Source organism: Ranitomeya imitator, chromosome 2 (genome assembly GCF_032444005.1).
Source record: "Ranitomeya imitator isolate aRanImi1 chromosome 2, aRanImi1.pri, whole genome shotgun sequence".
NCBI classification, from domain to species: Eukaryota; Metazoa; Chordata; class Amphibia; order Anura; family Dendrobatidae; genus Ranitomeya; species Ranitomeya imitator.
In genome coordinates, this window is record NC_091283.1 from 170,916,853 (window position 1) to 170,931,996 (window position 15,144).

Consider the following 15,144-nt stretch of genomic DNA (forward strand, 5'->3'; position numbering starts at 1 on the left):
GATCACACTGTGACCGTACACCTATAATGCAGTGTACAGTGTCCGCAGGGCAGCTGATAACTTGCCGATCATTGGGAGTTTGAGCACCAATCTTGAGAATGAGGTGTTAAAATACCCTGTGAGAATGCAGCCATGTTACAGCACAGGATTTGTGGTGGTCCTATCAGGACAAGCGCTGTATAGGACCTTCTGATATAAATTGGTTATGGTGGTCAGCACGTAATGCGCCTTTCTGCATGAACGGTGATAATTTGAAGATCGGTGGCTGTCCGATTGTTGGGAACCCCACCATTTTGTAGAACGGAGATCTGTAGTGCCCCATGGGAACAAAGCGATGATTGTAGCCCCCCACAAATTATCCTATATTTCTACTAACGTCCTAAAGGCTGATTCACACAATAATGTACTGGTCCATATTAAGCCCAGGCAGACAGGTCAGGCTGGGATGAGAAAAGACGGCCCACTATACGGTTGTCTGAATTAACCCTTAGGTTGGCTATTCATGCTGCAGCTACCACACCCGCAAGCGGTGGCCAATGCCCGCAGACCCTAGTGACCATTCTTCATCACGTGGGCATGGATCAGCCACAGAATGAAAACCTGGCCTTATTTGTGACCCATGGTGGGAGGGGGTGTCTTGGAGGACCGGAGGTGAATATGACCTGGGGTCACAGTCCTCAGATCTCGTCAGTATGGACGCCGACGTTTCCCACTGCCATGCAGCTACAGATTCCTCTCCTCGCTTTAATTATGTATTTTATATTTGCAAAAAGTAGGGCAGAAGTCTCCAGCAGTTTCCATGGTGTTTCTTTGCACCGTTCCCTCCTCCTTTTCCTTTCTTTCCATACCTTCCTGATAATTGCAACCATTCAACGCTTTATCTATATCCACTGTGTGAAGAATTGCTGAAGCGGCAGATGGCGGTGTCCCCCGGATTTGCTGGATGCATGATGGATGCGGACATTGTGTGTGTGACTGAACAGAATTGCAGTTGCAGCATTAATATTTGATGTGATAACCTGGCACCCGGCAGAGGATCAATACGAGCGCAGAGGACCCTTTGCCCGGGGCAGACACTCATCGGAGGGCTCCTTTAGATCTGGTCTTCCCCTGTCCACCCCAATGTCACTATGGATAATCCCATCATCTTGGATTCTCCTATGTGATCCTCTAGGGGTCCGCATATTGAGCTTGCTCTTGGAAGATATTAGGGGGGAGGCCGCCGTCATTGCTGATATTGATAATGCATTGGAGGTGCATTGCTCGATTTTTGCCAGTGTCTGTTTTGCTAGGAAATTGAGCCCATTATGATGACGTAGGGATTGATCTATAAGTATTCTCATAGACTGCAAATGGAGGAAACCTGAGATCTTTGGCTTTGCAGTAGAAGACAATGCAAGGTCTGTGAAATGGCTGCTGATCCGAGCCGACTCGAAATGGTCTCCAGTGTGCCCACTTGGCCAGTAGAGGGAGCCCCGTCACACACGAGCGGTGCACATGTCTGCACTCACATCTTGGCACAGTCTGTGCGCTTGGATGGGGCATCACTCCAGGTACAGAGCATTGTGCCATCCAGGCCTTGTGTTGTGAAATCTTCAGGGCATGTCGAAATATGTGGCTATTTTTAATTTTTTTTTGCGCTGTCGCACTTTTTAGGAGGTGAGAAACCATGGGGCTTGAGCATTGGAAATGTTGCAGGCCCTTGTTTGGCATCATGTCTGCAGATTTTGAGCAATAAGAGATCTGAGCTTCAGGGAAGGAGAAGGTCGGGATCCCAGGAGACTGCAGGGGAAACGCTCTCACATTTTCCACCATGAGTTTGGGATGGGTATAATGCATGCACCAGCCATCACTCTTCAGACTGGCTTGCAAGATCAGGGTGGAATTTTCTGTGTGTATCGATAGATCTGGGGTTCCTCAGGAGAGAGCATGGCACGGGTGCGGCCATAGAAGGCGCCACTAGTGCACAGAAATGGAAAAACATGGCGGCTTTCTCCATATAATAGTGCCCCACCCGTCTAAGGGTTTTACAAGGTATTGAATGAAGCTGCAATACCACACACAACCTACGGACGGGCGTGGCGCCATTTCTGGGAAAACAGCAGTCATGGTTTTCCCATTCCAGGCTCAGGATAGGTCCGATTGCTGAGGTTTATCATTATGTTTTAGTCTAGCTGGTGTTTGATCCGTCAGTCTGACCACGGCCCTGCAGTACCGGGTACAGCCTCTCTGATCGATGGTGGCCCTGGAGGTCTTCTACGTAACGGCGATTCATCTAGGTTAAGGAAAGAAAGCACTTTATTTTTTTCTTTTCTTTAGTCTTGTTGAAAAAAAAAATCCATATTTCCTGACATAGAGCGTCTCGTACTGTATGCATTTCTTTTCCATGATTTTTATTTTTTCTTAAAAATTTAACCACAATTTCTCTAAGTCTCTCCAGAGCTTTCCATTTTTTTTTTTTTCTTCCTCCTCGCTTGAGGGTTTAGGCCTCATGGGTCCTAATGCAAATAATGAAATTTTCCTTGGGCTGCTTCTCCTCGCTTGCACCATATACATCCTTATCTCCTGACGCTGGCATGCCGCTAAGGCCTCTTTCACACTTCAGTTATTTGGCGTCAGTCTAAAACCGCCATTTTCCTCAAATAACGGATCCGTCATTTTTTTTGACGGATCCGTTATTTTCCCATAGACTTGCATTAGTGACGGATTGTGACGGATGGTCGTCCGTTCCATCCGCCATGCGACGGATCCGTCGAAATTTGGCGGACGTTTTCTGAAAATAGACGGACATTGGAACGTTTTTTGTCAACGCCGAAATGGCGGATCGCGACAGATCCGTCACGTCCGCCATTCCATAGAATGGGCGACGGATCCGCCGCAACCGTTTTTTCGGCGGATCCGTCGCCCCAATCCGTTTTTTCAATTGCGCATACTCCAAAAAGTAGATATTTCTCCCAGACAACCCCCAAGTAACGGATCCGTCAAAAAACCGGATCCGTTAGAACCGTTTTCGCAACAATTGTGACGGATCCGTCAATCCGTCACTATGTCGGTAGTGACTGACGCCAAAAGACTGAAGTGTGAAAGAGGCCTAAGGAGGATTACCTGCCGCCTTTGGCTCTGTTCACATCACATTCCAGCCTTCCCTGGGCGTGCGGGAGGATTTACTGACGGATACCTTTGAAGACCTTTGCTAGTATATAGGTGCACAGTGGTATATGGGTTATGTAGGGCTTTCATGTTAAAATATCGTGCAGAAAGGCAAAAATGGACTCTTTTCTATACATCTGAAATAAGGTATACTAGTGTGTATGTATGTGTGTGTATATATATATATATATATATATATATATATATATATATATATATATATATATATATATATATATATATATATATATATATATATATATATAATGTGTTTTCACGAATATTTGAGCCCATGGTTTCACGAATATTTGAGCCCATGGATCCATTATGTCCATTTTGCAAGCCGGCGAGAAAATCTCGCCATACGGATGCCACACTGATGCTTACATGCGAGAAACTCGCATCCTCGCATCCTCGCACGGCACACGGATGACCTATGGATCACTGTTCAGGGAACATTTCTGCGATTGTCGTCCGTTTTTTTTTTTTATAATATATATATATATATATATATATATATATATATATATATATATATATATATATATATATATATATATATATATATATATATATATATATATATACGTTGTGTGTGACTCCAGCTTAAAGGAGATCCCCCCCAACATTAAACATTATGGTGTTTTACTTACTGATCAGAAGGGGTCTGATAGTCGGGTCTTTGCAAAAGAACAGGGGCAGCAGCATTTTTCCCCTCCATAGCAGCACTGCCATCCATCTGCAGTGTAGGGAAGTGCAACACAGTCCTATGTATGTGAACGGAGCAGCTCTGTACAGCAGTGCCACTTTGACAGTAAAAATGATGGAGAATTGACCCCATAACTGAGCTTATTTAGACCATTGTATAATAATTGGGAATATCCCTTTAATAAAAAAAATAAGTAAATAATATCTGCAGATTATTTTACCTTTTTTTTCCCCTACGCTTGGATTTTTTTTTTTTTCCAGTTTTTTTCAAGGTTGATCTTTCCCATCGGGAAACAATATACAGTCTGTAATCTTGCAGTTTTTTACTTGGAACCAGAGCTGACTCCAGGTCACCAATAAGCTGCAACCTTAGAAGGAAGATAGACTTTTCAATGACTGTCCAATAATACGGAAAATCTGATGGTTCAGAACCTGTCCGATCCCTTTAAGGCCTCATTGAATTATATCTTCAGTTTTAAAGCTGAAGTCTTAAACATGTAAAATTTTACTTTTATTCTACTTCCACATATGTAGCAAATATTTTATATGTACCTGCTTGAAATCGGCTGGGCAAGGAGTTTGGGAAGCTGGAAAGCCCCCAAGGCAAATGTTAGGATTTGTTTCAGCTTTGTGGTATTGTGCTTTGGGGTAGTGTGGTGCCACTTGCAGGTCATTTTTCCTTACTGCAGTTTTATGAAAATTAATGTTTAAAATATATTTTGTGGTCACATCGTGGTGGATGTGTGGTTTGTTTGGCTGTTTTCTTGCTGAAGGGGGCAAGTTTACCTTTTAAATGGTGTATTATGCATGTGTGGGTGCAGTATGAACAGAGATACAAAGGAATCACCGAAAAAGAGTCTTTTGAAATAATATAGAAGGATTGATGCACACAATCCTAATTATAGTTGGCGATGTGAGCTGTTTGAGGGCCTCCGAAGAAAAATCCACATCGATCATTTGATCACCGGATCTGCTTCATTATTTAGTAAAGCTGGTGGTGTTCCGAAAGATTACTTTTTTTTTTTATTTTTTTTTTTTTTACAATGAAGCAGATCCGGTGATCAGATGATTGATTGATCGATGCGGTTACTTCTTTAGAAACCCTCAGATGGCACATTTTGCCAACCATCATGGTATAAATGGTTGGTAGAAGCTGGTGGTGGTCAGAAGGACAACCACATTTTGCAGCTACACCGTGATGGTTGGTGGTGTGAGCTGTTTTAGGGTTTCTAAAGAGAAGGACCCACATTAATTGATCATCTGATCACTGTCTTTCCATGAGCCAGTAGAGGAGTCGTAGCTATGATGGTCTGAGCAAGAGCATGGGGATGAAAAGTAGTCATCTGCAGTTCACAATATTTCTGGTGGCCAAAGACTCCATAATAATACTTGTGGCCACTGGACCCACCACCAGACATTATGGCTTCTACTGTAGGGGGTTTACATGTAGATCCATAGATGACATGCGAGAAGATCTGCATTTGATAAACTCTGCTCTACGAACCAGTTTGTGTTAGATGACAAACTTTATGCATTTGGTCGACAACCAGATCTACTTGTCTTAGTTGTCGGATTTTGGTGCCTTTCTCCGCTATTGATGAGGGTTGCAGCGGTGGTGTTGTCTTGGGCTTCTAGTCAGGGGTATACATGGAGGTGCATGTGTAGCCACCACAGCTGAGGTCGCAGAGCTTGGCCGTTGTCCTGCTATTGTCTGCCGGTGGTGGAGGCCTGTCATAATCTCTTCCACCTGGTTGCAGTGACTATGGCGATGGCCGATCATCCACTCTGTAAACAGTGCAGTGGGGAAATGGCAGCGAGTTAGGAGAGCATGCTCGCTAGAGGGCTGGAGGAGGGGGAGGTGGTGGCGGCGTAGGACGAGGGCGATGATCTAATTCCATGCAATCCTTGACGGAAAAACAAGACCAGGCATCATTTTTAATGACAGAGCAGAAGCCGGGACTACAAGGACTCGTCTGGCTAGGCCGCAGTATGCTGTGTCCTACAAGGAGCCATTGGTCTGTAAGGACTTTCTGCTGCCATTTTTGATACCATCCTATAATTTCTATGCACGTCTTATGACTTTGAGCATGTGATTGTAAGATCGATGTCCCATCTTGGAAAGAAGCGTGTGGCTGCCTGCCTCTGTACGATAGTGTCATCTGTGCTGGTTTATGTCTTTAACTATTCCCAATGGTCAAGACCCATCCCCTCTTTTGTAGCAAGGAGAAAGAGTAGATGATACCAGTGTCTAGTCTACTCTTTGCAGATTACATTTGCTTCTTAGGGTATGTGCACACGTCAGGATATGTGCACACGTCAGGATTTCTTGCAGAATTTTTCCTGACAAAAAACGGACATTTCTGCCAGAAAACCGCATGCGTTTTTACCGCAATTTTACCGCGTTTTTGACGCGTTTTTGTGCGTTTTTTCCCAAATGCATAGAATTGCGGGAAAAACGCAGAAAATCCGCAAAAATAATGAACATGCTCATTTTTTTACCGCGATACGTTTTTTTCGCGGAAAAAAACGCATCCATGTGCACAAAACATGCAGAATGCATTCTAAATGATAGAATGCATAATGTATGCGTTTTTAATGAGTTTTTATAGCGTTTTTAACGTGAAAAAACCTGAACGTGTGCACATAGCCTAAAACCTAAAGGTACCGTCACACTGGACGATATCGCTAGCGATCCGTGACATTGCAGCGTCCTGGCTAGCGATATCGTCCAGTGTGACAGGCAGCAGCGATCTGGCCCCTGCTGTGATGTCGCTGGTCGGGGCAGAAAGGCCAGGACTTTATTTCGTCGCTGGCTCTCCCGCTGACATCGCTGAATCGGCGTGTGTGACGCCGATTTAGCGATGTCTTTGCTGGTAACCAGGGTAAACATCGGGTTACTAAGCGCAGGGCCGCGCTTAGTAACCCGATATTTACCCTGGTTACCATCGTTAAAGTAAAAACAACCACTACATACTTACCTACCGCTGTCTGTCCCCGACGCTGTGCTTCTCTGCACTCCTCCTGCACTGGCTGTGAGCGCCGGGCAGCCGGAAAGCAGAGCACAGTGGTGACGTCACCGCTCTGCTTTCCGGCCGCTGTGCTCACACAGGGCAGAGAAGCAGAGCGCCGAGGACAGACAGCGGAAGGTAAGTATGTAGTGGTTGTTTTTTTACTTTAACGATGGTAACCAGGGTAAACATCGGGTTACTAAGCGCGGCCCTGCGCTTAGTAACCCGATGTTTACCCTGGTTACCGGCATCGTTGGTCGCTGGAGAGCGGTCTGTGTGACAGCTCTCCAGCGACCAAACAGCGACGCTGCAGCGATCCAGATCGTTGTCGGTATCGCTGCAGCGTCGCTTAGTGTGACGGTACCTTAAAAGTCTAATCTAATCTCCTGTGCAATGAATGCCATCTATTGTTCTCTGCTATCAGCCCTTTCCTGATGTCAGATTCCTCCCCTTTACTATCTTGTATCTCTTTCTGAGAGCCTGAAGGCTCAGTACACATGTGCAGATGATAGCAGCTGCTTGTGTTAAGGCCCCTTCACATTTAGCGACGCTGCAGCGATACCGACAACGATCCGAATCGCCGCAGAGTCGCTGTTTGGTCGCTGGAGAGCTGTCACACAGACCGCTCTCCAGCGACCAACTATGCCGGTAACCAGGGTAAACATCGGGTAACTAAGCGCAGGGCCGCGCTTAGTAACCCGATGTTTACCCTGGTTACCATGCTAAAAGTAAAAAAAAACAAACACTAGATACTTACCTACCGCTGTCTGTCCTCCAGCGCTGCGCTCTGCTTCTCTGCTCTCCTCTTGTACTGTCTGGGAGCCGGAAAGCAGAGCGGTGACGTCACCGCTCTGCTTTCCGGCTCACAGCCAGTACAGGAGGAGTGCAGAGCGCAGCGCTGGAGGACAGACAGCGGTAGGTAAGTATCTAGTGTTTGTTTTTTTTTACTTTTAGCATGGTAACCAGGGTAAACATCGGGTTACTAAGCGCGGCCCTGCGCTTAGTTACCCGATGTTTACCCTGGTTACCAGTGAAGACATCGCTGGATCGGTGTCACACACGCCGATCCAGCGATGTCAGCAGGAGATCCAGCGACGAAATAAAGTTCTGGACTTTCCTCAGCGACCAACGATCTCCCAGCAGGGGCCTGATCGTTGGTCGCTGTCACACATAACGATTTCATTAACGATATCGTTGCTACGTCACAAATAGCAACGATATCGTTAACAATATCGTTATGTGTGAAGGTACCTTTAGAAGGCCTCACCTTGGCGGGTCCTGCTAGACATATGAAGTTCAATTGAGTGTAGAGCTAGTGAAGCGTAATATTCACACCGGGGTCTGCAGAAGATGGCTGGGTAAGAGTTTGGATGCCTAAATTTGTCATTATCTCGCTTTCAGATGCACCCCCATGGTTCCTCCACCTCAGTCTATCCTCAGACTCTCCTGCTTAATGCAGTCCAAATCCCGTCAGATCCCAGGTGTCCCGTCAGATCCCAGGTGTCCCGTCAGATCCCAAGTGTCCCGTCAGATTGCTGGTTTCTCCTTCCTACCTACTCACATTTCCCCAATAGAGCAGGCCATAGATTTCTTCTGCCGATCCCACCAGTATAAGGACTTGACCACACAAGGGCAAACTCTGCTGAAAAGTTCCTGCAGAGTTAATGGGATTTCTGAAATCATATGCACACGCTGCTTATTTTTTACTTTCGGATTCAAACCATAAAAACATCTTTTTTTTAAATGTGCAGTTAGTCTGTGCTTTCAATGTCTTTTACCCATTCAGATTAATTAGAAAAAACGCACATTTTACACAGCGATTTTTATTTTTTTTTTCCCCTGCCAACTCTACAGCTTTTGGTGCACAAAAATCGGCTGCAAACACGTGACTTATGCACACACAAGGCGGCCATGAACCTGAAAGCACCACTTCAGCGTTTTTCAGTGCTGGAGTGGCGCTCTAAATCTAAGATCCTTGCCACCCAGTCATATACTCACCCTGTGGCACCTAAGCCGTTTTTCCGGCGCCTGTATGGTTTCGCAACACCATCTTGTGAGCGCTGTTTCGGACTCCCCAGAAGCTACGTCACATGCTCTAAATGCAAATCTATGGGAGCCAGAACGAGTCCACAACGAGGCTCCCATAGACTTGTTTTGAAAAGTGACCTCTGCGCAGCTCCATGAAACACTGGAGCAGCCGGCAGGTCACTTTTCGCTGGAGAGTAACACCGGAAATAGATGAAGTCGGCAGCAGGTGAGTAGGGGGCAGGGGAATTACATTTAAAGCACCACTCCAGCGGTGCAATAAAAGAAAAGATGCCGGAGTGGTGCTGTAGCATTTGCTTCCTTGTTTTGTAGGTTCTCGTTTGTTATTCCCACCACGGAAAAAGTCAAATTGGTTTTTGGATTATTCCGATTGCCTCCTACCTAAGAGCTTTTATTTTATTATTTTTGCTTTGGGGGAACAGACGATGGACGGTTCTGCAGTGTCTGTTGTCGGGGGGCAAAAAAAATTGTTTGGTACAAATTGATCATTGATTCCGAAATCCAGCCCTCACCGCCCAAACACATCATGTTTTTAGGGTTTCCTTAGTATTGCACCAATTTCTGCTGCCTTAATAATAATTCCATCCTCTGTAATACCAAGGAAACCCTGAAAGCATGATGTGTTGGGGGCCGTGAGGACTGGAGTGTGGGAAACACTGATCTAAGGCAGTGCTGTCATTGATGGGCTGTGTGACCATTGTGACTCCGTCTGCTGCTTGCTCAAGTGTGCGAGGCCTAAAGGTACCGTCACACTGAACGATATCGCTAGCGATCCGTGACGTTGCAGCGTCCTGGCTAGCGATATCGTTCAGTTTGACACGCAGCAGCGATCAGGATCCTGCTGTGATGTCGTTGGTCGCTGCAGAAAGTCCAGAACTTTATTTCGTCGCTGGACTCCCTGCAGACATCGCTGAATCGGCGTGTGTGACGCCGATTCAGCGATGTCTTCACTGGTAACCAGGGTAAACATCGGGTTACTAAGCGCAGGGCCGCACTTAGTAACCCGATGTTTACCCTGGTTACCAGCGTAAAAGTAAAAAAAAAAAAAACACTACATACTTACCTTCCGCTGTCTGTCCTCGGCGCTGTGCTTCTCTGCACTGGCTGTGAGCGCCGGCCAGCCGGAAAGCACAGTGGTGACGTCACCGCTGTGCTTTCCGGCCGCTGTGCTCACAGTCAGTGCAGGAAAGCACAGCGCCGGGGACAGACAGCGGAAGGTAAGTATGTAGTGCTTGTTTTTTTTTAACTTTTACGCTGGTAACCAGGGTAAACATCGGGTTACTAAGCGCGGCCCTGCGCTTAGTAACCCAATATTTACCCTGGTTACTGGCATCGTTGGTCGCTGGAGAGCTATCTGTGTGACATCGTTGTCGGTATCGCTGCAGCGTCGCTGAGTGTGAAGGTACCTTAAGGGATCACTCACACTTCAGTTTTTCTTGTGAGTTCTGTGGTTTTTACCGATAAAACTGCTATTATAGTCTATGGGGTAATTCACACGTCTGTAAGTCTGTATTTTTGTGGTCCTAGCAAAATTAAGGAGACTTATCCAATATTGATTCTTGGAAATCTACAGGTCCATGAAAAAAATTGGACGCCACTTTCATGCCATCCATGTGTTGTCCGCATATAACTGACTGCTTGGTAGAAGGCTGAGATACCAAGGAGAATCTGGTGAAGCTCTAACCCAAACTTTGATGGAAACGGACACTGACCAAACTCTACGTAGACTGATTTTAATGTATGAGAAATGAGCCTAAGGCTGTGCAAGTCTTGGGGTAAGGGTGGCGATCCACAATGGTTTTTGGGGATCCCTGCTGGTCAGCACGTGCCTTTGCTTTCTCAAGTAAGATTTTCCTTAGAGTCACTGATTTTGGAGATATCTGTTGATAATTTTACACTGCACGTCTGTATATCGTTCATATCTCAACCATAACCCTTTTTCTAGATTTTTCTGACCTCTCGGCCCAGATTTTCGATCTAGGTTGGCCGTTGCATATTCGCCCATGGGCGGCCTCCATAGGGTGTCTAACGATTGTATTGATGGTGCACGGGCCCTTGTGAGTGAACTTTGGGTTGCGGTATTTCGTCTCTATGCACTGATATTAATAGGTTACTTTCTGGGATTTAGAACGCCTATTTTTCCATAAACCACTCGCTGCAGCCAATGCCCCGCACTTTGCCAGGATGGAAGTTTCCCAACCTTTCTTCTCTGTTGAGCAGTCCTTCTAGCCGGCGTCACCCTGAAGAATAACGTTGACTTTGTCCACCTGATTTTGGGCAGACCTGTGCGATCACCGTAGGACTGCTTGGGTTAAATTCTGCCATGATACATATTTGCAGTCTTATCCCTCTTCTGCCTTTGACTTCCTCTACGTGAGCTGCTCTCCAGCACCAGGCAGCAATGAGGACAAGGCTCCATGTTTGCAATCTTTATGCTTTTTTTTATTACTTCTCCTTGGAAGATCCTAACACAATCCCTGAGCCCTGTGTGTGGCGGTGGTGCATGTCTGGAGCCTTGAGTCAGCCCAGCCAGAAGGGCTTGGTAATCAGTGGTAGGAGAGCGAGGGAAGGTAGCGAGGACTCTTATTGTGAAGGCAGACAGTGCGTGCAGTTGGCTTTTGTTGGGTCTGATCTATCAGCCGACATTATCCCTGGGAGGGAGCGGGCCTTCCCCCACCTTCCTGCCAATCATGGCTGCTGGTTGGATTGAAAACAGAAGGGAACCTTTGCTCTTGGGGGGTGATTGAAGATCTTGCATGGAGGCACAAAGTTACAGACAGTTGTTTTTGTTTTTTTCATGATTTATATCCTTTTTATTTTTAAAGGGGAGGGGGCTTCAGCTTTTACCAAGATGGTGAACCAGCTTGGGGTTTGCAAATATGCATTTTGCATAAATTGCATTACATGATGCATTTTGCCTTTAAGCAATTTACAGAAAAAAAGGGGGGCTCTGTGGTTTGCATCCAGCAGTTTGGGGGAACACTGGCATAGGAAAGATCCCCAAGGTTCGGGCTTCAAGCGAAACCTCTGCTGATCTGATGGGTTCTGCTGGGTGACACTGGGTTCTTGCACTGTGTGAGGAGGCTTGTAGAGCGGTCTAGACACCACCATCTGCATTATTCACTGCAGGGACGAGCCTAATGCCCTTGATCATTTCACGAGATCTCTGGACCCGAATACACCGCAGGGGCTACAGCTCATGTAAAGTGGCTACTGTGAGGGCTTCTCTGTAAGGCCCATCTGTGCTGGCTCCTGTAGGGCCTTTACACCCCCACTACATCGGGTAAGATTCACTTTGTCATTGCAAGCATTTGTGATTTTATATATTTATATATATTTTTTCTTTTAATGTTGGAATCACAGGGAAAAAAATCCATTGCGAGGCCTGATAACTAGACAACCAAAGAACAGCCGGCCCCCGGGGAGAAGGTTGTGCATCGAGACCAACGTCAGAATATATATATATATATATATATATATATATATATATATATATATATATATATATATATATATATATCTTTCATTTATTATATATATATACTTTTTTTATATTTTAAAAATGAAATACAAAATGTAAAATAGATATTCGATTATTTTAAAATGGACATTAAATCCCGTGGTAATGTATGGGGGATGCAGGCCATTCATCATCATTGTTGAAGGGGGTCCACACTTTCTTTAGTAGAAGATAATTAGACTAAAATAAATGATGGTTTCTTTTTAGGTACCACGGGAGGCTAATGAAAACCCAGTAGATACTTATTAATTCTGACTCTTAATCACTAGTCTGGACCCCATCAGATGGCACCGTTTCTTCTCGGCCGGGTCTTGGCGTCCATGGCTGGGCTTTTTGAGGGTCTTGTTGTGTTCCTCCATCCACATTCCCGTGTGTCCAGGCTCCATCATTCTTCTCCCACGTCCCCTCCATGACCACTTTAGATCCTTTTTCGATGTAACTTATAACATTCTTGCAATTTTTTTTTTCTTTTTTAGTCGTGAAATCAGGACAGGAAATATTTTGTAGGTTTTTTTTCTGCTGGAGCGTCTTGTCTGGATATGATTTATCGTCTCCTTGCGGTGGCTGCAGACATGTTTTATTAAGCAGGATGTGCCGCCTGCGTTGTTATCTCTTCATCTGCCTATTCCTTTCCTAGAGATCCCAAAATATCTCCCTACCATTGTACCTTTCCGGTTCAGAAAAAACACATAGTAGGCTGGCCTGGCCTTATTTTCTTTTTTGTATCTTTTTTTTTTTGTCCCCTTCTCCACATTTCATGACCTGATCTCATTGTATTCTTTTATTATTATACATTATTTTTTAATTAATTATTTTCAAGGCTGCTTTGACTTTAACCCTTGATTTGTCTTCTGTAACTGCGTATGGTTATAGGTTGGTATCTATGGGTGTAGATGGATTTTGGATCTTGACCCTGATTATTAGGTGATAAAGTCCGCACTGATTCTCAGATCGGAGGACTTATGCCGACCCCGCGCCGTTCATTCTCTATGGGGCTGCAAAGACATGACAACCCTATAAAACCTGGCACCAAACTGTCAGGGTATGGTCACACAGTGGGTTTAGGTGTTTTTTCAGATTTTTTTTTTCCACATGAAAGATCCTGAGTACATTACGTGCACTTTTTATGGTTTGTTGTTTTTTTGCATTCAATTGACCAGGTGAAAAAAAAGTAACGCAGGAAAGATACTAAAAGAATTGACGGGCTGGGGTTTAAAAAAAAATGCGCAGCAGCTCAGAATAACGCACCGTGTGAATGAGATTCTATAAAAGTCTTTTATTTTGTTGGTACTGTGAAGCGCCTGTGAAAAGCGCAATGTGTGAACAATCTCTTAATAGGCGACCCCTATGAATTGTCTTATCATTTGGGGCCTCTCGAAAAACCTAAATTCTATATTATTTCATTCACCCCTCGTAAATGAGCAGTTGTCAGGATGACCCCCTCAAAAAATCTACCATACTACAACCTCACTGTACTGTTCACTAGTTTGAGGTACTACAAGTCCAAGCATTGCTGAATGAAAGCTTTCTTCACCCCATGTTTCTTGAAATTCAGCATGTTTTTTCCTTCAGTGTATCGGAGACCTCAAAACTTTGCAGCCCCCTCTTCTTGGCAATCTGACCTGTTCACCTATGACTTCTCCTGGGATGGGGGGCCATACATGTCGGCCCCTGCCGCCGGCCATACCTCGATCTGCAAAAACTCAAGATTTCATCTCCTATATGTATAATTTTCTGAACACCGCAGTACAGGACTGTGATTAGGTGTGAGAGACGAGCCCAATCTTCGCTTTCAGGCACAGTACCGTTATTTGCCGCACTGACTGCTTTAGGTGCCCTATGGATATAGTAGAAGGGGATTCTCCTTTTGGGATTTCCCATAAGTGCGGCTCTGTAGGATCCCAGAGCGTCTGCACATTACACAGGGGGCCCATTGATTTCACTGCAATGCTTTCATTGCAGCAAGGACCCTCTAAACACTGGTAAATGCTGGCCATTGGGGAAGCCGATCGCCTAGCTTCCGATTGATGGCTATGACTGTGTCTGTTATGGGACCACTGCAGCTGTGAAATGTCCGGCTAAAGCTCTCGGTAGCCCTTATGGGGACAGCTGGCGGTATCTGTTATGGGGGGCATCCCGATTTAATGTACAGGGGACCTCCCCTCATTAGCAGAACCACAGCAGCATCTAGCAGAGCCCTTGGATTCGGAGCTGGGCTGGACAGTCCCTTTAAATTTGTGGTTTTGATTGGAATTATATGAAGAATCCTTAATGTAAAATGCAGTTCTGTCGTCACCTTTTGTAAAAAAAAAATAAATAAAATCTTTTCTTTTCTTGCAGCGGGTTGGCGCAAGCAAGGTGGAATCCAGAAAGGATCTGCTGAAAGACATCACAAACAGCAAGGAAGAAGGTACGGAAATCCAGCGCCAGTCACCCTCCATCCGCTTGTCCCGTTAGTTATGAATTTGACCTCCCAGAACAATCATTTTCAGTGTAGACGTGGAGCAGAAGAACATTAAAGGTGCCGTCACACTAGACGATATCGCTAGCGATCCGTGACGTTGCAGCGTCCTCGCTAGCGATATCGTCCAGTGTGACAGGCAGCAGCGATCAGGCCCCTGCTGTGCTGTCGCTGGTCGGGGAAGAAAGTCCAGAACTTTGTTTCGTCGCTGGACTCCCCGCAGACATCGCTGAATCGGCGTGTGTGACACC

General features: G+C 45.5%; 1 protein-coding gene across 14 annotated transcripts in view; it reads left to right on the forward strand.

Moving 5' to 3' along the window:
* EHMT1 (euchromatic histone lysine methyltransferase 1) overlaps positions 1-15,144 on the forward strand; it is a 117,302-nt gene that overhangs the window by 43,356 nt on the left and 58,802 nt on the right. For 13 of the 14 annotated variants that reach the window (XM_069747968.1, XM_069747965.1, XM_069747976.1 and 10 more), the window contains exon 2: positions 14,773-14,842. In XM_069747968.1, coding sequence (XP_069604069.1) covers positions 14,773-14,842 — 70 coding nt within the window. Of the gene's footprint in view, positions 1-12,072; positions 12,196-14,772; positions 14,843-15,144 lie in introns of those variants that run through there. The other variant, XM_069747971.1, reaches the window with a different exon arrangement.